At 41.1% G+C, this 26,915-nt stretch overlaps 2 protein-coding genes across 3 annotated transcripts in view; one reads left to right on the forward strand and one right to left on the reverse strand.

Annotated features, from left to right (window-relative positions):
- LOC115110845 (growth arrest-specific protein 7-like) overlaps positions 1–18,503 on the forward strand; it is a 38,051-nt gene extending 19,548 nt beyond the window's left edge. Inside the window, exons 6-13 of the mRNA XM_065006746.1 lie at positions 4,017–4,115; positions 4,757–4,872; positions 6,030–6,104; positions 6,233–6,311; positions 7,027–7,155; positions 10,287–10,365; positions 13,886–13,965; positions 18,390–18,503. Of these exons, the coding sequence (XP_064862818.1) occupies positions 4,017–4,115; positions 4,757–4,872; positions 6,030–6,104; positions 6,233–6,311; positions 7,027–7,155; positions 10,287–10,365; positions 13,886–13,965; positions 18,390–18,503 (771 nt within the window). The remainder of the gene's footprint in view (positions 1–4,016; positions 4,116–4,756; positions 4,873–6,029; positions 6,105–6,232; positions 6,312–7,026; positions 7,156–10,286; positions 10,366–13,885; positions 13,966–18,389) is intronic.
- Positions 18,504–22,246: 3,743 nt separating this feature from the next.
- LOC115110729 (recoverin-like) lies at positions 22,247–24,282 on the reverse strand. 2 transcript variants are annotated; one of them, XM_029636594.2, is made up of 4 exons: positions 24,175–24,282; positions 23,722–24,103; positions 23,230–23,341; positions 22,247–23,083 (listed from the first exon to the last, which is right to left on the reverse strand). In XM_029636594.2, the coding sequence occupies exons 2-4, from the start codon at positions 24,100–24,102 to the stop codon at positions 22,965–22,967; spliced, it is 612 nt and encodes a 203-aa protein (XP_029492454.1). In that variant the 5' UTR covers position 24,103; positions 24,175–24,282; the 3' UTR covers positions 22,247–22,964. The 2 variants fall into 2 exon arrangements, with proteins under 2 accessions (XP_029492454.1, XP_029492453.1); XM_029636593.2 differs by having other exon boundaries at positions 23,722–24,116; positions 24,175–24,280.
- Between the last annotated feature and the right edge of the window lie 2,633 nt (positions 24,283–26,915).

The following is a 26,915-nucleotide window of genomic DNA, read 5'->3' on the forward strand; positions in this document are numbered from 1 at the left end:
CCGTAACCTTGTTGTTACCTTGTCTCCTCCGTATTATAAGGCTGGTCCTGAGTGTGATGGAAGGAAGATGCACAGGGCTGAATCATCTGAATAGCCAGCCATGTTTTCCACCTCATTAAACATACTCAAGTGCTGTTTGACTTGTTGTTAAGAAGAAAGAGTAACAGCTTGTTGGGGTGTCATCTTGTGTCATTTGGAAGACTCAGATGGGTTATTTTTGATTATTATTAATAGAAAATGTTTTACCAAAGCGGTCACACAATAATCACTCATTAAATGAATGAGTGAACACAGTTGGAGGATGCCACAGCATTCTGATAATAGTGGAGGACGTCTTGGAATCTTTTGTTATTATGGGGGATTGTGCCTTTACAGCAAAAGTAATTTGTCGCATAGCAACAGTGGCTGAGTACCCTACAGTCTGTGTGTGTGTGTGTGTGTGTGTGTGTGTGTGTGTGTGTGTGTGTGTGTGTGTGTGTGTGTGTGTGTGTGTGTGTGTGTGTGTGTGTGTGTGTGTGTGTGTGTGTGTGTGTGCCGGGGGAAGAGTTATTTTCTGATAGTGTTAGCTAAGGTGGCAAGAGATTTATGTGTTGATACCCTGTCTATGTCTTTAAGCATGGGTTATTTTCTGTGTTGTATGTCTTTAAGCATATGTTATTTTCTGTGTTTTATGTCTTTAAGCATGGGTTATATTCTGTGTTGTATGTCTTTAAGCACTGGTTATGTTCTCTGTTTTATGTCTTTAAGCATGGGTTATTTTCTGTGTTGTATGTCTTTAAGCATGGGTTATATTCTGTGTTGTATGTCTTTAAGCATGGGTTATATTCTGTGTTTTATGTCTTTAACCATGGGTTATATTCTGTGTTTTATGTCTTTAAGCATGGGTTATTTTCTGTGTTTTATGTCTTTAAGCATGGGTTATATTCTGTGTTGTATGTCTTTAAGCATGGGTTATATTCTGTGTTGTATGTCTTTAAGCATGGGTTATATTCTGTGTTTTATGTCTTTAAGCATGGGTTATATTCTGTGTTTTATGTCTTTAAGCATGGGTTATATTCTGTGTTGTATGTCTTTAAACATTAGTTATTTTCTGTGTTGTATGTCTTTAAGCATGGGTTATTTTCTGTGTTGTATGTCTTTAAGCACTGGTTATGTTCTCTGTTTTATGTCTTTAAGCATGGGTTATATTCTGTGTTTTATGTCTTTAAGCATGGGTTATATTCTGTGTTTTATGTCTTTAAGCATGGGTTATATTCTGTGTTTTATGTCTTTAAGCATGGGTTATATTCTGTGTTTTATGTCTTTAAGAATGGGTTATATTCTGTGTTTTATGTCTTTAAGCATGGGTTATATTCTGTGTTTTATGTCTTTAAGCATGGGTTATATTCTGTGTTTTATGTCTTTAAGCATGGGTTATTTTCTGTGTTGTATGTCTTTAAGCATGGGTTATATTCTGTGTTGTATGTCTTTAAGCATGGGTTATATTCTGTGTTTTATGTCTTTAAGCATGGGTTATATTCTGTGTTTTATGTCTTTAAGCACTGGTTATGTTCTCTGTTTTATGTCTTTAAGTTTTTCTGTGTTTTATGTCTTTAAGCATGGGTTATATTCTGTGTTTTATGTCTTTAAGCATGGGTTATATTCTGTGTTTTATGTCTTTAAGCATGGGTTATATTCTGTGTTTTATGTCTTTAAGCATGGGTTATATTCTGTGTTTTATGTCTTTAAGCATGGGTTATATTCTGTGTTTTATGTCTTTAAGCATGGGTTATATTCTGTGTTTTATGTCTTTAAGCATGAGTTATATTCTGTGTTTTATGTCTTTAAGCATGGGTTATATTCTGTGTTTTATGTCTTTAAGCATGGGTTATTTTCTGTGTTTTATGTCTTTAAAACTGGGTTATTTTCCATGCTGTTAGTGATATTTCTGTCTATTCAGCAGAGCTAAACCATTCCAATGTGTGAGGCCCAGCTCACAATTTTTAAACGCTCAGGCAATAAATGAACCTTTCTACATTTGCCTAAGCCTTTAGGGTGGAAATGACTGTATAATGAATGCAGGTAGAGGACAGACTGTCCCTCTGGGTGATTAGGCAAACTGGCACTTGTCAATACTGTCTGCTGTTGGGGGTAAGTGTAATCAGTCTGTTCTAAACTACAGGAATGACCATCATCATGTGAATCATTCATAAGCTATGACCCTGCCTGCCTCTCAGAATCTCCATAACACTGTCAGGCTGAACCATAACACCCTCGATTTGCTGACTGTCCAAAAACATCAACTACTATAAACCACACAGTGCCAACAGTGCCATACAATTCTCCCTGATTTTCACAGAGGTAATGAATATGAATCTCTGAGTCCTAACAGTGTAGCACCCCACCAAGAGCCCATAAAAGAGTAGTGAGCTATAGAGACAGCCATGCTGCAGATAAATGGTCTCATTTTCTGGAGGATGTGAGCAGGAGATAAACAACAGCAGTGATAGATGGCGAGTCAGTGTGATGGAAAATCTGGTGTCCGTGACAATCAGTCTGATCTCTCAGGCAGAAAATGAACAAAGTGACTGGGCTCCACCAACTATGTAAATCCTGTTGTGTAGCGTTTGAAAGAGTCTACGACACTATGTGTGTTCCTACTACTGTATCTCATGTGGTGTGTGGAAGCATGCATAGTATGCAGACTTATAGGTGTGTGTGTGTGTGTGTGTGTGTGTGTGTGTGTGTGTGTGTGTGTGTGTGTGTGTGTGTGTGTGTGTGTGTGTGTGTGTGTGTGTGTGTGTGTGTGTGTGCGTGCGTGCGTGCGTGCGTGCGTGCGTGCACGTGTGTGTGTGTCTGATTGATGCACCTCCTTTCTCTTGCCTGTCCGTATGTGGGTGTTAGTGTGTACATATTAGATGTCCAGGGGCCATTAATAGAACTGATTTCAAGCAGGAGTTGGAGATCTCTGCAGACGGCTGGTTGCCTTCAGGAAAGAACGGAGCTCATGTTAGTATTTATTACAGAATAGCTTTTCGGGCTTGCTTCCATTGTTTGACTGTTTTTTCTCAGGAACTTCTCTATATCTCTCCCTAATTCTAAATAGTTTCAACTCCCAATAGGCTCAATGATTTGCAACACAAAGCGTCAAACAATGTCATAGTTACATAAGCAAATATGGTAATCAGCTAGTAGAAATGTGCACAGTGTGTTTTTTTCCTTGTCGTGTGCTTTAGCCAAGCAGTGAACACATAATACATATTTGTGCATCTGAGATTCAGCATGTCTGGATGTCCATGTAGTCTGCTGGGATGTCATTGGCAGTATGGCATAGATAGAGAACATGTTGTTGTGCCAGCAGGGAGAGGTTACAGATGGTGAACATTACATAATTGCAGTCCTCTAAGGGTAATTGAAGACGCTGTGGACCAGAGTGTGTATTCAGTCTGAGTGCTGGGTGTGTTAAGCTGTGACTCCGCTCTACAGTGGTTTGGGTTGTTGTTTCCTCTGTATCACTGATTGTAGGTCTTTCTCTTCATTATGATGTTGTTTTAGTTTATCGCAAATAAGTGTAAGGATCGTAAGGCCATGACTGGACGGTTTGTGCTCTCTCTTTCTCCCCCCTCTTTTCTCTCCCTCTTTCTCTGTCCCTCTCCCCTTCATCTGTCCCCCTCCATGTCTCCCCCCCCCTCTCCACCTCTGAGGATTCTCTGGGTCACCATCTTGATGACCAACACCCCCTGAGAGTATTTACTCATTCCTGACCTTTACTCCCATCCTCATGACAGACAAAAACTGAGCCTCCATGTCCCGTCTCCAAATGAGAAGCTTCTATGCACATCTCCCACAAATGACACCTTTGATGTCTTCTCTAACCATAGCGTTTCTCCCACATTCATTCCTGAGAGCTGAATGCAATTAGTCTCTTATCCTCCTCCTCCTCCTTTCCTTCTTCCTCTCCCTCTGATGTCTCACAGAAACCTCTCTCACTTGTCTCTCACTCTCTTGAATTCGTTTCACTATTTTTTTGCATTCAGATCAACTGCGTCACCTTCCCGCTGCCCAGTGTGATGCCAGATCAACCAGAGCAGCAGCTACTGAAGCCCAATGAGTGGAGCTACTGTGACTACTTCTGGGTAAGATAGCGCCTGACATCTCTAAACCACTCTCCAGCTCATAGAATAAGATCCCTACTTCCTATGTTTATAGGAATCTCAGCCCTGTTACATATGACTTTGAATCCAAAAGGGTAGATTTTGTCTGTCATATTAACGCCAACTCATGTGTCTACAAACATGATTGTAACAGAAGCCTCTTTTCACTGAACTGTGATTTGGATGGTTGTTCTTGTTCCACTGAGTCATGTTCTCAGTGGCTGTCTGTATTTCTGTGGCATAATGTGCTCCACTCAGCCAAAGCTCAAGCCCATTGTGTGAATTGAATCTGTCACCTCTGGGTTCACGTGGGGCTACCACATCACTCCCTGTCGTATCCGCATCCTGTTACACATAGTGGGATGTGCTGCTCCTTGTTCAACCCTTAGACACACACACACTCATAACTCACACGCAAATGACGAACTCACCCACGTGCGCATGCACTCCTTGACACATACATTTGTAGTTCTCTGACTCATACACTCATCCACACACACAAACTCCCCAACACCCCTCACCACTCACACACACTCAATGTAAAAATGTCATTTTCTCCATGAAATGAAGTCTGTGGCTGTATTGGTCTGCGTGTGTGATTGATGCTCCATCCTCTCCCTCAGACTGACAAGAAGGACCCCCAAGGGACCCCCTCTGTGGGCGGCTTTGAGGTGCTGCTGCAGAAACAGCTCAAGGGCAAACAGATGCAGAAAGAGATGGCTGAGTTCGTCCGGGAGAGGTAACACAACATAGTCAGCTTGGAAGGGGTCAGTGGTACTGTGTATTTTGTGTGTTGGGAAATGTTATTGATTAACTTTATCGTATCTTTTTTGATCGTAATCTTATTTGGACTGTTTGTCGTGTCTTATCAGGGTGAAACAGGGTTCTCTTGTCATTATGTTATTATAGAGCATGGGTTATTTTGTCCTTGACAACCTGGCTCCACTCTATAGTATCTATTCATATATTTACAATGTATTTATTTAGCAGACGCTCTTCTTCAGAGCGACTTGCAGGAGCAATTAGGATTAAGTGCCTTGCTCAAGGGCACATGGACAGATTTTTCACCTAGTCGACTTGGGGACTGGCCCGACACTCTTGACCGCCAGGCTAGCTGCCGCCCCAGGTGTATCATCCCCATGCACATCTGAATTCAGATACATGTGTTGTACCATACTAGGTTTATAACGTTAAGTTGTAGACATTCATAAAGTGGACATCCTAAACATATGCTTTCATAGGCTTCAGCATAGCAAGAGGCCCCATTTTGCGCCCACAACAAATGTTACCATTGACTCAATAGACTTGAGAATTAAGTGGACTTTCACTTTTTCCCCTGACTGTATTCACACAATTCATTTAAAGGCCCCATTCCCCAACATTCTAATTCAGGGCTGACCTTTCTTCATTGGTTCAGTGAGACAGCTGACCTGATGTCAGATTCTGGCCATATCCATTTCTTTGGAATGGCCTTCGTGACCTCCCGTAGAGGACAGGTTTACTCAGATGTGTATGGTTAATGGGTATTTGTGGGATAATTGAATGTCACAGAAATATGGCTGGTCTTTCTGAGTCGCCCTCAGGGTGGCCATGAGTAAATAGCCTCACATCATTCCCATCTCTGGCCTTTCCACAGGAAAGTGCATTAACTCATATCCAGGCTGTTGTTACAGGAAATTGTTTGATATCTTCTCAGCACAGAATAATAGGCTTTGAGCATCATAGTGGCCACAGTGCTGTATGTCTTTGGGTGTCGGCGATATACTGGAGGACAGTGTCTCCATGCCCCAATGCTCCTCTGAAACTCTGTCAGCTTTAAAAAAAAATGTTCTCCTCTATTGGTCTTCCCTGGAGTCCCATACTTTAGAGCCCCATGGCTGTCTTTGTCCGTTGCAGGATAAAGATTGAAGATGAATACTCTAAGAACCTCTCCAAGCTCTCCCAGAGCCCCTTGGCTGCTCAGGAGGAAGGGTGAGTGAGTTAACAGAATAGATGTCTATTTGTTCTATATTCTTCACCATATACCTGTTTGCTACTTGGGTGTTTTCCCATCCATTCTATCCAGTTTGGTTGATGTCTCTTGTTTGATCCCATTCCAGAACCCTTGGGGAAGCTTGGGCCCAGCTAAAGAGGAGTTGTCATGATGAGGCTGAAGTCCACCTCAAGTTCTCCAATAAGGTAGCCTACTGTCTTGCTAGAAGATACTGTGGATGTTATAGATTGCATGTACTGTAACAGACCAAGAACATTCTAAAATCTCCATGTGAACCGACGAAGTGGACAACATCCATGCTTCACTCACACCTTCAATAACATTATAAGATGTATTTTCTATGGGCTATGGAGCCCTTAGAGAAGGCTTAGTTGGCAGTCAGTTTATTTATGTGTTCCTTTGGTCAATCCAAGGCCTCTATGACCACGTACTGGGGTGTTTGTTTACCTCACTCTGGTCTGACATGGGCAAAGAAAAAGAGGGGGGGGGGCTTACAGCAGCATTTACCAGTGAAGAAAAAACTACTGGGTCTTAAGAATGCTTCATATAAAGCAGAGGTAGCCTTGACGCTTTACATAGCCTCCATTGTCTGACTAATTAGTGGTGTCTGCAGCACGCCATGATCCCCTCTCCTCTGAGCTCGGAGACACCACGGCTGATGGGATGGGGTTAGGTAACGTGTGGAAGAGTGAGAAATCCTCTTTAAAGTATAGAGGCCTAAGTGAATTTTTCATTGTATCCATGCTTTATGCAGCTAGGTCACATATATCCTGTATAGGACTACCAGGACTCTAAATCGGTGTATTTATATAGTAGTTAGATAGGCAGATACAATGTAGTTACAGTGTAGTTACATATAAGTACATATCAATTACAACTGTAATAACCGTACCTCTTCAGCTCCAGTGTGAGGTGGAGAAGCCCCTGCTGACTTTCAGAGACAACTTCAAGAAGGAGTTGAAGAAGTACGATCACCACATCATAGACCTCAGGAAGCAGCTGGCCAGCCGCTATGCAGGCGTGGAGAAGGTATGGACCATTCTAAACCAAAGCATCCTATAATCCTTGTCCTACAATTCAGGTTTTCCCAGAGAAGCTTTAAATGATCCAAAATTAACGTATAAAACCATTCAACGTTTTAAGATGAACTGTTTTTCTGCTGAAGGAAAAAAATGCAGCGTGGTTTCTATCTCATGGTAATCATTTAATAAAGACTATATTAACAGACGAACGAAACGTGAAAACCTAAAACAGCCCTATCTGGTGCAAACACAGAGACAGGAACAATCCATTAACACACAGGAGATTTTGTGGGTTTCAATCAGAGACAACTAATGACACCTGCTGATTGAGAACCAACAGTGTTATAGAAATCACCCACATTGAGAAACAAACATTGCCTCAACAGACACGATGAAGGAAGATCCTGTGATGTGAAATAAGAAATAAATTAAGAACGGATGAGGCCGGGATTTGAGTGGGGAAAAGGTAACCTATATGAAAGGGTCTGCCATGACTGTGGTAATAGTTGTAGGTTCAGTAGATCTGAGGACTAGCATGAAATGACCCATATTGTTTCTGTATTCACACTGCCTTGGGTTGCTGTGTCCGCCTCCGTGGCCTCCTAGGCCCGTAAATGACCCTGGCAGAGGGGCAGCGGCAGAAAGATCTGGAAGAAGGGCCAGCAGCTGGACATCAAGCACATGAACAAACACGGGAGGACATCAAGAAGGCCCGGCGGGGGCCACACAAGCAGGTCAGGGCGCCACACCGGGCTGAGGGGCTAGAGCAGCCTCTGGCCATGAAACGCCAGGCGGTGCCGATTCTGGGAGAGAACATGCACCCAAAGCATGCTGCATTCTCAGGTGCTGCTTTTTATTAACTTACCACAGTGTACTTCTAAAGGCAACAAATTGCCTCTCTCTTTCAAATCTGGCGCCCCTGGCTGACTCACCCACAGCTGTGTTTCTGGCTAAATCAGCCCTGGCGGGCTGAGCAGCCGCCTGTTGCGTAGACTGAGGCCCCTGGCAGACTGGCGGCACTGGCCCCCCTTGTGATGTTGTGGCTGCCATTGGCAGACAGGCGGCACTGGTGGTGTTTTCATCAGCAACAAGAGGCATAGCCAACAGAGCTGAGAAGACTCTGGGGAAGCACTCGGCGCTGGGCAGACACTCAGAACGCTTGGCAAAAGAGGTCCAGAACGCAACATGGCAAACAAGTTTAATGATCTATTTTGTGAGGGGCTAATAAGTCTGGCTGAGGGGCGGAGCATTACAGAATCCCCAGGACTAATCTTTGGTCGCAGGGGCGGCAGGGTACAATGGGCGGAGGCTCTGTCCCAGAAGGGCAGGGGCTCAGGCATCCCAAACAGTCAGATCTGGCAACATGGAGAGGAGGAAGGCCTGTTGTGCTGGAAGGCAGAGACTGGGTTGCGCTGACAGGAGGAAGGCTCTGACACGCTCAGGGTTCAGGCGCACTGTGGGCCTGACTGTGGTGCTGGCACTGGTGGTTTCTGGGCCGCAGGGGGCACGCACAGGGCCTGGTGCGGGGAGCTGAGCCTGGGGCTGGAGCTGCAGTGAGGGGAATGGTGGGGAGGTGGTCAGACATGGATGGGGTTTGAGAACTCAGACAGGAGGCCGACAACTCTAAAGCTCACTGCCAACAGCAGCCCGGTAATGTAATGGTCCTAAGCCCTTAGCCAGTAGTCAAAAATATTGAGCAATGTCTCTTCATTTATACTTAAAACCATCTGTTACACTGCGTATATTTTCCAAGTGTTTTGTGTTTTACTGTGGATCTCAAAAACATTGCATTATCATGTGTTAGATGACAAACACGTCTTGCATTGCATTTATATTTGAATGCCCACTCATAGCCCGGCCAATATGCGGAGCTGAGATAACATGACCGGGCTATGCACCACTGGGGACAATGCACTCCACCCCATAACACGGTGCCTGCCCGATAGCAGAGGTAAACAGGAAGTTGGCTCATTGTAATTGTTTTTTCCATACACCTCTGTGTGCACCCTCCAAGAAAAAGCCAGTGGGCTTCCTAAATAAATAAAAGCCGGCATCTTCCGTGCCTCTGCTCTCCCAGCTCCTCCTTAGGAAGGCTCAGTTCACAGCTCCCACTCCTGCTGCTGCCCGGGCAGCTTAATCCCATAGATCCCGTCTAGGCAACCCTTGCCATCCAATACATCGTCCCATGTCCATTCCTCTTGATGCTGCTGCCTTGCTGGTCCTGTTGTGATTTTCTACAGGGAAGGAGAGGCGGACCAAAAACAGCGTGGTTTCTATTCATGGTTCTTTAATTGAGACTCTACACATGAACAGACTAACAAAACGTGAAAACCTAAAACAGCCCTATCTTGTTTTAGACAGGAACAATCACCCACCAACACACAGTGAAACCCAGTATACCTAAGTTCTCAATCAGAGACAACTAATGACACCTGCCTCTGATTGAGAACCATACTAGGGCAAACATAGAAATACCCAAATCATAGAAAAACAAACATAGACTGCCCACCCCAACTCACGCCCTGACCATACTAAATAATGACAAAACAAAGGAAATAAAGGTAAAGGTTAGCAGAATCGGAGGTTAGATCGGAGGTTAGCATCGATCTGAGCTTCGAGGTTAGCTATTAATTACCAACAGGCATGGTTACTGAGTGGACTTTTGGAGACCATTCAACGACTGAGTTCATGAACTGTTTTTCTGCTCATTTCCAACCTGTTGCTTTTTGGCCTATCATTTAATATGGTAATCATATAAGACTAGATTAATCAATCGATCATAACAATTTAACTGTTTGTTTTATTTTAGTATGGCATCCATTAAACACAGGAGATTTGTTGGGTTTACGGTTCGTGCCTGTCAAATACACTGTGTTGAATGACATTTGAACTGTTACATCTGACATTGGAAAATGCCTCAACAGACGAATGAAGGAAGATCCTGTGATGGGCCCAGAAATAAGAATAGATTAAGGGATGAGCCCCACAAGCCTGGATTTGAATTGGGGAACTAGGTAGCTTCAGATGAAAGGGCTGCCATGACAACAAACAATAAAAGCTGTCACGTTCAGTCATTGATATTAGCATGAAATGACTCATTTGTTTCTGTATTTCCACTCTGTTCTTCAGGAGCTGTAGGCCCGTAAAGCCCTGGCAGACCGGGCAGAAAGATCTGAGAAGATAGACCCAGCAGCTGGACATCAAGCAATTACGCACAGTTCACAGAATGAAACTGACATGTTCAAACAAAGGACATCAAGAAGGCCCGGCGGATTTCCACACAAGCAGGTCAGGGGTTCCCTTGCATCATATGTGAGCAGCCAGCATGTCACAGTTTGCGGTGCCGAGTTCTACCTCCAATCTGTCAGTCATGCACAAAGCCTGCTCATTCTCAGGTATGCTCACCGTAAACTTACAGATCTTCTAAAGGTAAAAGTACTCCTTTCAAATCTGAGCTGTTCATGATATGGGACACCCACAGCGGTGTTTCTTGATAAATTAGCCCTGTATCGGGCACCCCAATTATGTTGCGTATGGGACACCCCAATTAGCGTTGCACGCAATGGGACACCCCAATTATGATGTTGTGCTGCCATTGTTAAAGTATGGGGTGTTTTCAATTAGCATGAAGGGCATAGCCGACAAGTGAGAACTGTATGGGACACCCCAATTAGCACATACACCAGAACCCAATTGCAAATATGAGAGCCAGTATTATTTCAACATGGAAATATGTTAATGTTTTTATGGTATGTATAATAATTTGTAGATGTCCATTACCCACAATTTCTTTTATGGTCATCAAATTAACAAGGGTATCAATATGGACTTGTCCCATGGAATTGCAGGTACCCAAACAGTCAGATTGGCAACATGGATCACATGGCCTAGGCCTGTTGTGTAAATGGAGCAGAGACAGGGTTGGGACAAGCAGATATGTTTAACGGTTAGTTTTAGAGTTAGGTGGATTCCCAGACTGTTGCCTAAGAATAATGTTTTCCCCAACAGGGACAGAGAGGGTGAGGTGGGGCATGTGCACGAGTCTCAGGGAATGTGGGAGGGTTCAGTCAGACATGGATGGGGTTTGAGAACTCAGACAGGAAGCCCTGGGAACCTAAAGCTCACTGCCAACAGCAGCCAATAGTGTAATCATACTAAGCAATTTCTGTTAAAATATTGAGCAATGTTTGTTAACTAAAACCAAATCTAAAGGGGGCCTCTATAAAATCCAAATTGTTTTCCAGTGTTTTCCCAAATTATGTTATTTCAGTTTTATTTTTCCTGGTTTAAGTTGTACTGTGGATCACGTGTTTTTGTTTTTCATTTTTGAAATGACAATCTTGTTCAATTCAGATAACATGAGGCTATGATCAGCCATGCAGTACAATGCCTGGGGCTCCCATTTCTCTGTATTCCAGATAGTATGATCGAAACAAATAGTTCTGGTGCCATTTGTAATTGCTTTAATTATCTATGCAACCCTTTAGAGGAAAAGCCAGAGTGAAAAATAAATAAATAAAAGTGCCATCTTGTTCATTCTCTCTCCAATCAGATCCTTAGTCTCAGTTCACAGCTTAATCAATAAATCCCGTTAGACACGCTTTAGATGATGTCTGCCTTGTGTCTTTCACTTTTACAGGGGCAAATGTCATTAAAGACCCTGGCCTCATTACCATATAGATTGAGATGTGCTATTATTGGAATGTTGCGATTGTAAAATAACTTGTAGTTTTGTTTTAGGTTGTTTCTGACACTTTGTCGTTGAGTTGCATTGTTTGTGACGAATTTTAATTTAATGATTTAACCTTTATTTAACAATTATTAACTCATTAACCTGTACGACTGTTGCTGAATGAAGCATCATTGGAGCATCAAAAAATCGTTTTTTGAGTTTCTATTTCCCAAATCTCGTTCTGAACGCCGTATAGTCCGTGAATCTGCACGGACCCATCTCACCAATGAGTTCGTACCACACCAATCTTAGTCAATATTTATTTACTAAAAAGCTAAAATGATGATAAAAGATACACATAGACAAAACACATTATAGGCTATTGATTAGAACTTATATAACGGGCCAACACACTATGGCGCGTGTTACCCACAATGGGGATTTCAAAAGAGAGAGAAAAAGAAAGTACACGGAGAAATATAAATCTGGGTGAATTTGTAAATAAAATAAAAACAGTAGCCTTGCCCCAAACTGCCGCTCTTTGGGTCAGAATATAATGATGTAATTATGTGGGGAAGTTATCTGTGGCTCCTCTGCGTGGGACCGGGCTGCTCGATGATGCACTTCTCCGGCGCGCCTTTCTGGTCGATGTCAGTGTCCTTGTTGGCTTAGGAGTCTGTTCATGGCAGCCCCATGAGACTTTTGAGGTCCGGACAACAGTTCCCTTTGACACTTGAACTCTATGGAAGGGGTCTTCCGAGGCACAGACAGCAACCAACCAACCATAGGAATGAAACCTTTAAAATGCATCAGAATTGTTGGGATTGATGCTAAGGGGCCGGCTTGAATCGATCTGTTAGACCCAGCTACTCATCCGTAGCTTGGGTTCTGTAAGGAGTTGCAAAGTTGCTAGACCTTGGCTGCAGCTTGGGTCACGTATCTGTCTGTGAAATTCTTTACTCACAGGTTTTATACCCTTGGGTCAGAAGTGGGCGTAACTGCCTTTAGGGCAATTCTCTGGGCATACCTAGTTAAGAGCAAGGTCTAGGTTTTTCTCAACCAATTTTAGACAACTAACTTATCATTTCATCTTTACCAAAACATTCCCTTTGATTTGGACATTTTCCACACAACGTACAATGTATAAACATCAAACATATACTAGGAAAACTCTTCACGTTACAATGTTTTAACCTTTAACTAAACAAAAATGACATACATTTTCATATTCGCCATCTATTAAAATAACTAAACAAAAATGACATACACCATTGTTCCAAAGTCCCTTTATTTCATGTTTAATGTTCTGAGGTTGGTTCTCCAGGACAAACAGGACAGGACAAAGGAATTTGTCTGTGGCCTGAGATTTACCAGGGGCGTGAGGGGTCATAAAACCCCACATCTTCAGACCCCTAGATCTCTCCTCCTTCTGTTGGGGTTGAGAGATAATCTGTAGGGTTGTGGTCTCCTGTAACCTGACCTGATCAGGACAGTCATGACACTCTCTGACAGTAGGCCTTTTGTAATATATGCCTAATAGATTGAACTGAAATGTAGAAGAACGTTTGTAGGTCACATTTGGAGAGCACTTTTCTTCAACCCTATTTAACCAAGCTTTAATAGACTTAGCATCAGAGGTTAGCATCGGAGGTTAGCCTGAATTACATTGCATGCATGTCCCACACTGCAACAGGCATGGTTACCAGAGGTCTTTTGCTGAGAGCATAAGTGACTGAGTAAACAATGGTCCTCATGCAATACAGGCATGGTTGAAATAGGTCTTTGGAGAGCATAAGTGCTGGACATGTAAAACAGAATGGTCACCAGTGAAATAAGTTTTTAGGGCATAGTGCCAATGTAAACAGAATGGTCACCAGTAAATATAGAGCATAGTGCTGCAAAAACAGAATGCACGGTAGTACTTCATCTTTAACTCCCACAATTTAACTGCACAGGTATACCAGCAACTTAATGTTGATTTGTTGAGTAAAACAGAATGGTCACCAGTTACCTCCTAGTCAAATACACTGTGTTGAATGACCACTGCTGAATCTGTTCTCTACAGGTGATGACCTCATGCACAATGTGGACCTGTACAACCGGGCCCAGTCCAAGTGGTTTGAGGAGATGGTCACCACAAGCCTGGTAATACAATCTGAACTAACTCTTCATAGTCTCATTGTTGACAACAAACAATAAAAGCTGATCACGTTCATCGTTATCTTTGACAGTGAGGTTGATTCCTTGTCTGTGTATTTCCTCTGTTCTTCAGAGCTGGAGAGACTTGAGGTTGAGAGGGTGGAGATGATACGACAGGATTTACGCCTGTACCATGAAACTGACATGAACCAAAGTGTGAGCCATGTGTCCATTTCACTTACAGTACAAGTGGCTTGCTGCTGGAGTCAGACAAAACAGCCTGGTCACCAAGGGTAGAATACGGTCTTTTGGACATAGTGCTGCGTAAAACCGACCTGTGATGTAACATAGTAAAACAGAATGGTCACCATAGGGGACACCCCTTGATGTAACAGAAAACAGATATGGGACACGTTTTGTAAAACAGAATGGTCATGTGTTTTTGTAGATGTATGATATGTTACAATTACAATTCATATAATATGTGATGAATTGCAATTTGTACAATATGTTGCAAATTTGCCAAATGTATGATATGTTAAGAATTATGAATTATAATGTTAGCTAGGTGGCTAAGGCTAGGGTTATGGTTAGGGTTAAATAGGTTAAGGTTAGTTTTAGGAGTTAGTTTTAATGGTTATATTAGGGTAAGGTTTAGTTAATGTAGCCGATGTGAAATGGCTAGCTAGTTAGCGGTGGTGCTGCGATAGTGGCATTTCAATGGACGTCACTTGCTCTGAGACCTTGAAGTAGTGGTTCCCTGCTCTGTAGGGTTTTGGAGCCTTGCTTCGAGGGTGACTGTTAATGTGTGCAGAGCGTCCCTGGTTCAGGTAAACGGACAGTCTCTATGGTCACCATGTGAAATAGGTCTTTGGAGAGCATAGTGCTGCAGTAAACAGAATGGTCACCAGTGAAATAGGTTTTTGGAGAGCATAGTGCTGGTTAAACATGAGAGCTTTTTGGCACTAGTCTAAAATATGAAAAAACATGTCACGAGCTACTCATTTTTTCCTAGCTTTAAAATAGTCACATTCTTCTCTTCTCCTCTCCTCCAACTCTTCCCTGGGACCTTAGTGTACAGGGGAAAGTAGTGCATTATGTTTTCTGTCAATATACCTGTTTTAAAAAATGGTCAATAAACAAATCTAAGGGGGGCTCTATAAAATCCAAATTGTTTTATATTTTCCCAAATTATGTTTTTATGTTTTTTCAGTTTTATTTTCCTGTTTTAAGATTGTTTTGTTTTTCACTTTCAAAATTACACTTGTTCATAGAGAAACAACGAAATTGGATGTTTAGAGTCACAACAGAAGACCTTATATTTTTGGTCTGGAATAAAACGAACACATTTAGATTTTGAGTATAATAATTGTGCATCTAGAGAGCAGCAATGTGCCATCTAATGCCGGTCTTAATGTACTACTGATATACATTTAATGTAAACAGAATGGTCAATGTTAGGTCTTTTGGAAGCATAGTGCTGACACAAGCATTGCATAAAACACAGAATGATATACTTACTAATGATATACAGTAGTGCTGCCGGGTAAGAAATTAATTGGCAGATATCGTGTTGTGTTTGGTTTTTGGAATAGTGGCTAACCAATGGTGATGTCAATGTTGCGTTGATTAGATTGTAGCTGGGTAAAACAGAATGGTCTCTGAAATACTTTTGAGATTTGTTTTTGTCAGTTTGCAGTGGAACGTGAAAATTCATGTCTTTCAGAATTGTTGGCGAGCTACTCATAGATGGGCTGCGAGATCGATATGTTGGAGACCCTGTGCTAAATAGTTTTTTGGAAGTATCTAAAAAGTAGTAAGTAGTTGCAAAGTTGCTAATGAGCTAATATGCTAATGTTGTCTGTGATGAGATGGTCACCATGCAAATTTTTGGATTGCTAGGCGTTCGCGTTATACCGGTAACCTTCTGTCTTATGATACCATGCCAAACGTAACATATCATACTAATTTGAGTGTCCTGTATTTACATTTACCATGTTACGTCTAGTCTGTAAGACCAGACTGGCCATGGTCAGCCTAGTTAATTGATGAGCAGTTTTGAACTGTTATGTTAAATAATTAAATATACAACATAGGTTGCACTTTGTGTGATGGTTACCATCTGGAGAGCATAGTGCTACAGTAAAACAGAATGGTCACCAGTGAAATAGGTATTTTGGAGAGCATAGAGCTACAGTAAAACAGAATGGTCACCAGTGAAATAGGTCTTTTGGAGAGCATAGTGCTACAGTAAAACAGAATGGTCATCAGTGAAATAGGTATTTTGGAGAGTATAGTGCTACAGTAAAACAGAATGGTCACCAGTGAAATAGGTCTTTTGGAGAGCATAGTGCTACAGTAAAACAGAATGGTCATCAGTGAAATAGGTATTTTGGAGAGTATAGTGCTACAGTAAAACAGAATGGTCACCAGTGAAATAGGTATTTTGGAGAGCATAGTGCTACAGTAAAACAGAATGATCATCAGTGAAATAGGTCTTTTGGAGAGCATAGTGCTACAGTAAAACAGAATGGTCATCAGTGAAATAGGTCTTTTGGAGAGCATAGTGCTACAGTAAAACAGAATGGTCATCAGTGAAATAGGTCTTTTGGAGAGCATAGTGCTACAGTAAAACAGAATGGTCATCAGTGAAATAGGTCTTTTGGAGAGCATAGTGCTACAGTAAAACAGAATGGTCATCAGTGAAATAGGTCTTTTGGAGAGCATAGTGCTGCAGTAAAACAGAATGGTCACCAGTGAAATAGGTCTTTTGGAGAGCATAGTGCTACAGTAAAACAGAATGGTCATCAGTGAAATAGGTCTTTTGGAGAGCATAGTGCTACAGTAAAACAGAATGGTCATCAGTGAAATAGGTCTTTGGAGAGCATAGTGCTACAGTAAAACAGAATGGTCATCAGTGAAATAGGTCTTTTGGAGAGCATAGTGCTACAGTAAAACAGAATGGTCATCAGTGAAATAGGTCTTTTGGAGAGCATAGTGCTACAGTAAAACAGAATGGTCATCAGTGAAATAGGTCTTTTGGAGAGCATAGTGCTACAGTAAAACAGAATGGTCATCAGTGAAATAGGTATTTTGGAGAGCATAGTGCTGCAGTAAAACAGAATGGTCATCAGTGAAATAGGTCTTTGGAGAGCATAGTGCTACAGTAAAACAGAATGGTCATCAGTGAAATAGGTCTTTGGAGAGCATAGTGCTACAGTAAAACAGAATGGTCACCAGTGAAATAGGTCTTTTGGAGAGCATAGTGCTACAGTAAAACAGAATGGTCACCAGTGAAATAGGTCTTTGGAGAGCATAGTGCTACAGTAAAACAGAATGGTCATCAGTGAAATAGGTCTTTTGGAGAGCATAGTGCTGCAGTAAAACAGAATGGTCATCAGTGAAATAGGTCTTTTGGAGAGCATAGTGCTGCAGTAAAACAGAATGGTCATCAGTGAAATAGGTCTTTGGAGAGCATAGTGCTACAGTAAAACAGAATGGTCATCAGTGAAATAGGTCTTTTGGAGAGCATAGTGCTACAGTAAAACAGAATGGTCATCAGTGAAATAGGTCTTTTGGAGAGCATAGTGCTACAGTAAAACAGAATGGTCATCAGTGAAATAGGTATTTTGGAGAGCATAGTGCTACAGTAAAACAGAATGGTCATCAGTGAAATAGGTCTTTTGGAGAGCATAGTGCTACAGTAAAACAGAATGGTCACCAGTGAAATAGGTAATTTGGAGTGTGGTGTATGTTGATTTTTTTAAATCAGATCCTTGTTAGGAGCTAACCATTTTAGATCAAGTATCCCAATACAAAGGATTTGTGCAATGTACTCAGATCAACGTTTTGGTAAGCATGTTTGTTGTGAAAATGCTGGCCAAACAGTTAAAAGGATTTCACTGCCTCCAAACTCGATCACCATACCTCTGTCACCCCTTCACCAGCTGTTATCACCCCCTGCTGACTGTTTCACTGGGCCATACTTGAACAGGGAGAATGAACCCAGATGCTCTCCTCATTTAGGAGGTGCAAACACCTGCAGATCTAACGAGACGTTGAGGGTCCTGTACCAAGGGTAGTGCCACTTTTGGTGATGGTGAAGGCCAATTACAGGTGCCACACACTACTGATCAGCCTAATAAGGAGGTTGTCCTTTAGAGGGCCACTATAACAAGCTCAGCTGATACCCGCTGGCACACTTCTTTGCCTTCAGTTGTATTAGCAAAAGGCAGCTCGATGTGTCTCCAGAAACAGTACGCTTAACCCTGTCCACTATGGATATAAGTGTCTGTCTCTCCCCTCATTGTGTTCTGTATGAGCATCTATGAGTTCTCTAAGCATTTACATTGTCTATGAGATGTGTCAGTGTTGGCTTCATGTGTGATGAAGGTTCGTGTGTGTGTGTGTGTGTGTGTGTGTGTTGGCAGACGGTGGAGCCAGTGGATCAGCTGCTTCAGAGTGTGGACCCAGCCAAAGACCGAGAGCTGTGGGTGCAGGAACACAAGACCGGGGAGCTCCGCCCTGTGGACATGGACATATAGTCAACTACACTGACGTACCTCAAGCAGCCAGAGGCAACACCTCCATACTGTCAGAATCCCACCCAGGCCTCTCACAGAACATTCCAACTACAGCTACAGGTGCAGGTGCATGTATGTTCAGGATAAGGTGAGGCCTGTACATTCTGTCTATGATGACATCAGAATAGCACAATGTTATCTCAGTGATAACTGGAGAAAAGTTAGCATTCCCAATGCAGTGCTTTTGAACCTACAATGGAAAAACAAGAGATCAATAGTCCAAATACCAGCATGTTACACTAATACAATGTTTGATAGTTTTACTCTGTATAATGAATGCCAGTAAACAAGCTTAAACAATCATTTTGTTTTTTATCTGTTACCCTGTTAAGAAGGATACATTTTTATGTATTTGAGGAATAGATTGGATACATTGTAAAACCTTATAATTTTGGCATATAAACTGAACAACTAATTATTAACATTTCACTTTATTTTAGATACTGGAATATGAAACATTATGTGATATCCTAGATTAAATATGATATATTTTCATATTTACGCCCATTCATTTGACCTGTCAAGATATGCATGTTTTGGGAAAATATCTTACATTTACTGTATATGGTTAAGTGCATATTTGTGAAATATGATGGCTGTCTTGGCACTGTAGTACAATCTATATGGGATGTGTTTACAGAAAGTATATACTCCAAGTTACTGCACTCAATGAACAAGAGTGAATCAACTCATTAAGGTTTGTCATGAACATGAATTTATGTACAACAACCTCTCTCTAAGTTGAATAGGGTAAGATGTTTAGGATTGTGAAACAGCATGTTAGTCACACGTCACCTCGTGTGGCAGATTGGAACATAGGCCTGAGTCTATTTTGGATCTGTGGTGAGACAATGATGACGACGATCCATGTTACAATGAACACCTTTTAGTGCCTCAAGGTTATAAACAGTACCTGGAATGTTGTTGATATATTCTATTCTGCATCAGTGTATATTTGTAGATACAAGCTAGATGTATTTAGCTGTTAACTGTTTAAGTGACCTTTGCACTTTGGGTCAACTAAATGTTTTTACCTTGTTGTTTGTCAATGAATTAGAACAGGATAATAGTCAACCGATTCTAAAGTCATTCATTCATTTTGCACGGCACTTTGTGAGTCAACCATTGCTTAGAGTTGGGAATTGCTATTATGCATTTATCCTAAATACAGTCCACTTTGTATTTCCAGGAGTGCTTTGTATTTCCAGGAGTGCTTTGTATTTCTAGGAGTGCTTTGTATTTCTAGGAGTGCTTTGTATTTCCAGGAGTGCTTTGTATTTCTAGGAGTGCTTTGTATTTCCAGGAGTGCTTTGTATTTCCAGGAGTGCTTTGTATTTCCAGGAGTGCTTTGTATTTCCAGGAGTGCTTTGTATTTCTAGGAGTGCTTTGTATTTCCAGGAGTGCTTTGTATTTCTAGGAGTGCTTTGTATTTCCAGGAGTGCTTTGTATTTCTAGGAGTGCTTTGTATTTCTAGGGGTGCTTTGTATTTCTAGGAGTGCTTTGTATTTCTAGGAGTGCTTTGTATTTCTAGGGGTGCTTTGTATTTCTAGGAGTGCTTTGTATTTCTAGGAGTGCTTTGTATTTCTAGGAGTGCTTTGTATTTCTAGGGGTGCTTTGTATTTCTAGGAGTGCTTTGTATTTCTAGGAGTGCTTTGTATTTCCAGGAGTGCTCAGTTGGACGCTCCGAGTCACATTTTAATGACTCGCAAAAGCTCATCAGAAAAAGTGGTCAATGTTACTTGCACTGGAACCTGTGCTTGTCCATACATTTCATACAGTATGCTATTAACAGATAATAGCATAGCCTTTAGCCAACATATCCACCTTAAAAAGCATACATGATATAAAATACTGCATGTTTGTCTGTCTGTCAGTCTGTATTTTGCCGTTAGTTATTCTGGAAGTGTAACAAAGCAGGGACTTACTGTGTTTATGGACCATCTCCTCAGACTATCAATCCTTTCATATTCTAATGTGGATAATACATTCACTATTCCAAGACATGCAAACAGAGAACACATCTATTCAGTATATAGACAACGTCTATTCAGTATATACATGCCTTATCCACATTGTTTCTAGGTGAGAAAATATGAAAATACCACTGAAATGATTTGCATTATTCTATCCCAAACTAATCCAGATTGAAATGTTGTACTTATTGTATATGTTATCAGTATGTGATAGTATGTGTTGACAGTATGTGTCAATGTTATATGTGTTATGGTAAAGTTCTTACATTAGAAGTTCATGTACTTAACTTAACCAGTCATTTTGTAGTATTGTTAATGTTGATTTAATTGCCTTTTGTTAACTGATTTCCATTTCTCATGTACATCAATTCAAATGTTTCCAATCTTTAAAGAAATGTCAAATCATTGGTGACCTTTGTCCAGACAATATACTGTAGAATGCTGTGTTTACAATAAATCGTTTCCTTGGAAATACGATTTGACAAGACTTAAAAGGGTTTTGTTTCATTATCATATACTGGCTTACATACAGTTTGGCTTACTTCAAGTTCTGGGACATGTTTAAATGAATTGGATTCATCCCAATGAGCAGATGAAATTCAGCCTTTTGCCTCTGGCTTTTAAGGTCAATCCCCTCCCCTCTGACTGTCTGTGGATTGGCCAGGGAGATCCAGGGAGATAGGCCAGGTGGGGGAATATTGACATGAAACCAGGCCATGCATTACAATCCCCTCCCCTCTGACTGTCTGTGGATTGGCCAGGGAGATCCAGGGAGATAGGCCAGGTGGGGGAATATTGACATGAAACCAGGCCATGCATTACTGGGAGCCAGATCAGGCTTTAAAGAGAGAACGAGTCCTGTGTTTCTGACCTTACAGCCTGGACAAGTTCAGTGCCAAGATGACATATGATTGGAGTTAAAGCACATGTTCTGTAATTCATTATTTGACGTGTGTAATGTATGGAGTGGGCTGCTCCTCGCTCTAGATCATCTTTAATATTGCAGATTGTGGGTTCTATCAATGTAATTGTTTGTGTCATTTCCAATATTTTGTTCTTTACTATTTCCCCCTAACCCCACCACCCCTCCACTAACTGGAGTAAACGAATGGACAACAACACTTAGACTTATACTCCCTGCTTATACAATATATTTGACAGGCACAGTACATTATACCTCAGTTATCCCTCTTCCTTTAGTCCCTCCCATCTATCTCTAGTTATCATTTCTACTTGCCATATATTTTTCAACTGTGCTGTGCTGTTTCACAAAAGTTCTGAACCTTTCTATTCTCATAGTTTGAGGCTGCTCCTCAATCTCATCAACACTATTGAGCCATTCTCTTAGATTGCAATTATGGTCATTTGGTTATATGTTTACTATTGTTCTTGTAAATAAAGACAGTTATTGTATTTGATACTATAGTATGTCTCTTTAACAATATAAACCAACATATGATCAACATATGACCAAATTCAGGATGATACCATTTCAAAATATAATAACAACTCTACACACTTAAATACATGCTTATTGAATGGAAACGAGAAAGAAATTCCCTCAGGACCAGGCAGACGATATGTGAAAGTACATCTGTATTGCTCTTTTTAGAATGCCTTGAATCTTTCAACAAAAGTTGAATATTACATTTACTCATTTTCTCTACTTAAATCCAGTATATAGTATATATATTTATTTTTTTAAACGTTTTTTAGAACCCCTTAATAATGTCATTTTTCACAGTGTTTTTTATTATGTAGTTTCCAGCAGTCTCTGACAGCATCAACAAAATGTCAACAATATTCAAGAAAAAAGACTCATTTTCCTTTGTTCTACCAGTTGAATACTGTACATTGTATGAGGTTTCAGTCCTGCTAAGCACATTATAAGACACATTCTATAGACATGATTACCTTCATAACAAACCTCTGCCAGGATGTTTCTAAACTGACCTTCACATACTAATAGGATTGATAGTAAGACAGGGATTGTTAACTTCAGCCTAATTCCCTTCACAAGGAGCTCCCCACTGGGCACAGATGTCAAGTCTATGTTGGTTCGACGTAATTTCATTTAAATATCATGGAAACAACATTGATTCAACCAGTGTGTGCCCAGTGGGTCCTTTCCTGGTGGCTTTCTCTTTATTAAACGAATGAATGCAAGTGAACACAGCAGCAGGCAACAGAATCCTGGAAACCATTCATTCATTACGAAATAGAAAAGAATACCCATCATGTTAGAGCACGGAATAGTTATTTGAGTGGGAAGAAAAGTCCAGGTGGCTCATAGACAAACAGGTCATCCACCACAATGTGCGGTACTTCAATGTGTAAGCCAATGTTGTCTAGCGCACAAAGAGCCCAGGTCTGGCAGGAGAGTTGGGTTTGTAAACAGTTAAGCTTTGAACAGTCTTATAGAATTCAAAAGAATGATTTTGTCGGAAAGCTATTGTTTCTTCTCCTTCAGTTTGTCCTTGATTTTCTGGGGCTCATCATACTGAATCAACCGTAGGATGTCCTTGTTGTCCATCACTCCTTGAATGAATTCCCTCTCTGCAATCTTGTCTGGAAAGGAAATAGAAAGGAAATAGAAAATGTCATTACTGAATCAACATTATTATGGTTGTTTATTTAATGTGTATTTAAGAAGTCTCTCATGCCAGAAGTTCTCATCCTATCACATTTAGAATATTCTTCACAATCAAAATTACCATCTTCTTTCTTTCCAAAAAAGTCCCAGACTTTTTCTGCTCTCTTATCAGGTGTGTTTTCATCTTCAGGCAGGTCCTTTTGGTCTTCCTCGGGGATCATGTTAAATATTGACTGTAAAGTAATATAACAATAAAACATAAACATCTCACTTTCAAATGTAGATTAAATACTGAATTCATGTACTATATGTACTATATGTACTATAATGTACATGTACTATAATAGCACAGTTCTTGAAATGCAGACTACATAAAGATTGTTCTCCCATCATATTTTTACGGGATGACTGAATGCGTAGAATATTAAACAATTCACCTTATCATTTCACAAATGTATGAAATAATATATGTTCTGCTTTTAATTTGATTCATCTTGTTGCACTTTTTGGTTGTAACTAAGATCTTTGTTTATGTCCATTTTGTATACTGAGTGGTTCTGTGGTTCAGTAACTAGCACCACACTAGAGGCAGAGAAATTGTTTGTTTGTGTACCTTAACAATCTCTTGGATCTCATTTTTGCTGATGGTTCCGTTTCCATCCACGTCGTAGAGGGCGAAGGCCCACTCTAGCTTCTGCAGGGTCTTGCCTCCGGAGGTAAGGTGCAGGGCCACAATGTACTCCTTAAAGTCCAGTTGACCATCTGCGTTGGTATCAAAGCTCCTAAAGACATGCCTTGCGTACTCTGTAGGATCTGCATTAGGGAAGAAGCTGGCATAGATGCCCTCAAATTGCTCCTTGGTGATCCTGCCTGTGGGGCATTCCTTGAGGAAGGACTGGTACCAGACACACAGCTCGGCCTCGTTGTACTTAGTATTGGACTTCAGGTCCTCCAGAAGTTCCTTGGACAGTGCCCCACTCTTAGAATTCCCCATGCTGCAAAGAAACACTATGGTGAAGGGATAATATTGTTATTTTTCTTGTTTTGTGTGCACTACCTCTCTCACCTGACTTGGAGGAAACCACCTGTTGGCTTCTTCCTGACTTGGTCTGACTCTCCTTCTCACCCTGACCACTTCACAATGTGCTGAACAGGATTATGGTCATCGCTACTTAAATTCCAGACAAGCTGTCTTGAAGATAAAGAGGATAACTACGTCATACGAGGTTGACATATTTTCTAGGGTCCAATGAGGTAGTAGTGTGTGCATCATACAGGCACAATGACATCAAGCTTTGCATAATACAGGTTGATACAGTTTAAGATTAGCCAAGGATTAGATTGAGCTTTCTGGATGTAATATGTCCATTGTTGCCAAAATAACGTTGTTACATGATTTCCATTAAAGAAATACTGATACTACCGTCCTATTTCACCTGTTGTAGTTGACACTACAGTGATGTTCACTGACTTAAGTTTTATTTTACCTTCATTTAACTAGGCAAGTCAGTTAAGAACAAATTCTTATTTTCAATGACAGCCTAGGATCAGTGGGTTAACTGCCTTGTTCAGGGGCAGAACGACAGATTTGTATCTTGTCAGCTCTGGGATTCAATCTTGCAACCTTTTGGTTACTTGTCCAACACTCTAACCACTAGGCTACCTGTCGGCTACCTGGTTTGTGGTAAACAAGATATGTGAATGAGCAGGGTGAAAGGTGTGCAAGTTTAAGCCCACCTGTAGAGCAGGGTATTCGTGTCTGTGAAGCAGCTCAGGGCTGTCCCTGTAGCTAGCATAGGGAGATGAGATGAATTGTCTCTCCATTGTAACAGTCTCATGGCAGATTACTGGGCCATCTGCTGTTTTAGTAATTGGACCTCAATGAATTCAGGAATTGAGCTGAGTAAGTGCTGTGCTGTGAGAGTGATGGCTTTACTCTGACAGCTCTGTCACAGCATCATACACTCCTCTACTAGAGCTGGCTAATGCTCAGCGTAATTAGAAAAGTTGGCTAATTTAGATTAAATTCCTGAAAATGATTCATGTTTCCACAGAGTCTTTGCCAATATTGACACCCATATAAGATGACCCTGCTCAGACCATGTCAACATTGCCATGTCATTGACAGATGTCAAGTTTTTTACGTAGTGTTGTAAAGCAAGTCTTCATTTTTATTTCAGTATTGGTTACAGAATGTAGTGATTTAAACAAGGAAACTTTGTTATACACTACATCCTCAAAAGTATGTGGACACCCTTTCAAATTTGTTGATTGGGCTATTTCAGCCACATCCATTGCTGACAGGTGTATGAAATAGAGCACAGAGCCATGCAATCTCCATAGACAAACATTGGTAGTAGAATGGCCTTACTGAAGAGCTCTGTGACATTCAATGTGGCACCGTCATAGGATGCTACCTTTCCAACAAGTCAGTTTGTCAAATGTCTGCCCTGCTAGAGCTGCCCCGGTCAACTGTAAGTGCTGTTATTGTGAAGTTGAAACCTCTAGAAGCAACAATGGCTCACAGAATGGGACCGCCGAGTGCTGGAGCGCGTAGAACGTAAAACGTCTTTCCTCAGTTGCAACACTCACTACCGAGTTCCAAACTGCCTCTGGAAGCAACATCAACACAAGAACTGTTCTTCGGGACCTTCATGAAATGGGTTTCCATGGCCGAGCAGTTGCACACAAGCCTAAGATCACCATGCGCAGTGCCAAGCGTCGGCTGGAGTGGTGTAAAGCTCGCCGCCATTGGACTCTGGAGCAGTGGAAGCTCGTTCTCTGGAATAATTTATTTGAAATTCAGAATTATTATTTGAATGATCAATAATATGGATGCCTATAATACCATCTTCAAGTAAATTGTTATGACTGGCAATGGTATTAACAGCATAAAAACTGTAAATGATAGTGATACAATTAGCATTATGTGTGTTATGGTGTTAGTGGTATGTTGTGTAGGTACCAGGCTAAGATGTCAGTGTGCTGAGCTCAGCTCAAGGTATTTGCGTTGCCCTCTTGTTACAAGAGTGAAGTCTAAGCAACCCGTTTACAGTACTGTACATCTGATCATCTATGACACAATGGGGGAAATCATATTGGTGTTAATGTCAGCATCTTTATAACTTTATACCGTATATCTTTATAACTTTATACCATAGCTAAATAACTTTCAGGGTATTTTGGTGGGATGGTGTGTGTGAATGTGTTATTAATTTAACTGCATCTCATTTTAGTTTTGGCAGCCCCAGCAGAGCTCATATCAGCTTAGGTCTTGATCTAATATGTTACCTAGTCAAACCAACTGACGTCATAGAGGGAATGAAGCTAGTGTAACCAGCTTATGTCTGACGTGGTGGCAGTGGTACACAGGGGACACAAACATAGTTGTGCAAATCATAACTGCTGAGCACAATGTTCAGCCAGATGGATTCCTAACTCATATTTATGTACTGAACATTTGAATGGATTAAGCACTCAAAGCACTCCTATGCCATCAATCTGGAATTTATCTTGCATAATCAGATGGCAAGTTAACCCAATCACAGTATCTCAAGTATATGTAAGCAGCATTAAGAAATACTACTGTAAAAAATGTGTTGGTGGGAAAGTAGATTGATGTTTTAGTCATTGTTTATCTCTTTATAATGGTCAGGATATAGTAGTGTAAGTTGAGTTCCAGTTATAATCACATCCTGGCTATTTACAGGAAAAGAAGGAAGTGGACATCCAAATCCATAACAACTCACTGAGTGGTGTTGCCTGTAGAGCCTCAGGACATAGCAGCCTACAGTACCATCATGATGC

The sequence above is a fragment of the Oncorhynchus nerka genome, linkage group LG21 (assembly GCF_034236695.1).
Source record: "Oncorhynchus nerka isolate Pitt River linkage group LG21, Oner_Uvic_2.0, whole genome shotgun sequence".
NCBI lineage: Eukaryota > Metazoa > Chordata > Actinopteri > Salmoniformes > Salmonidae > Oncorhynchus > Oncorhynchus nerka.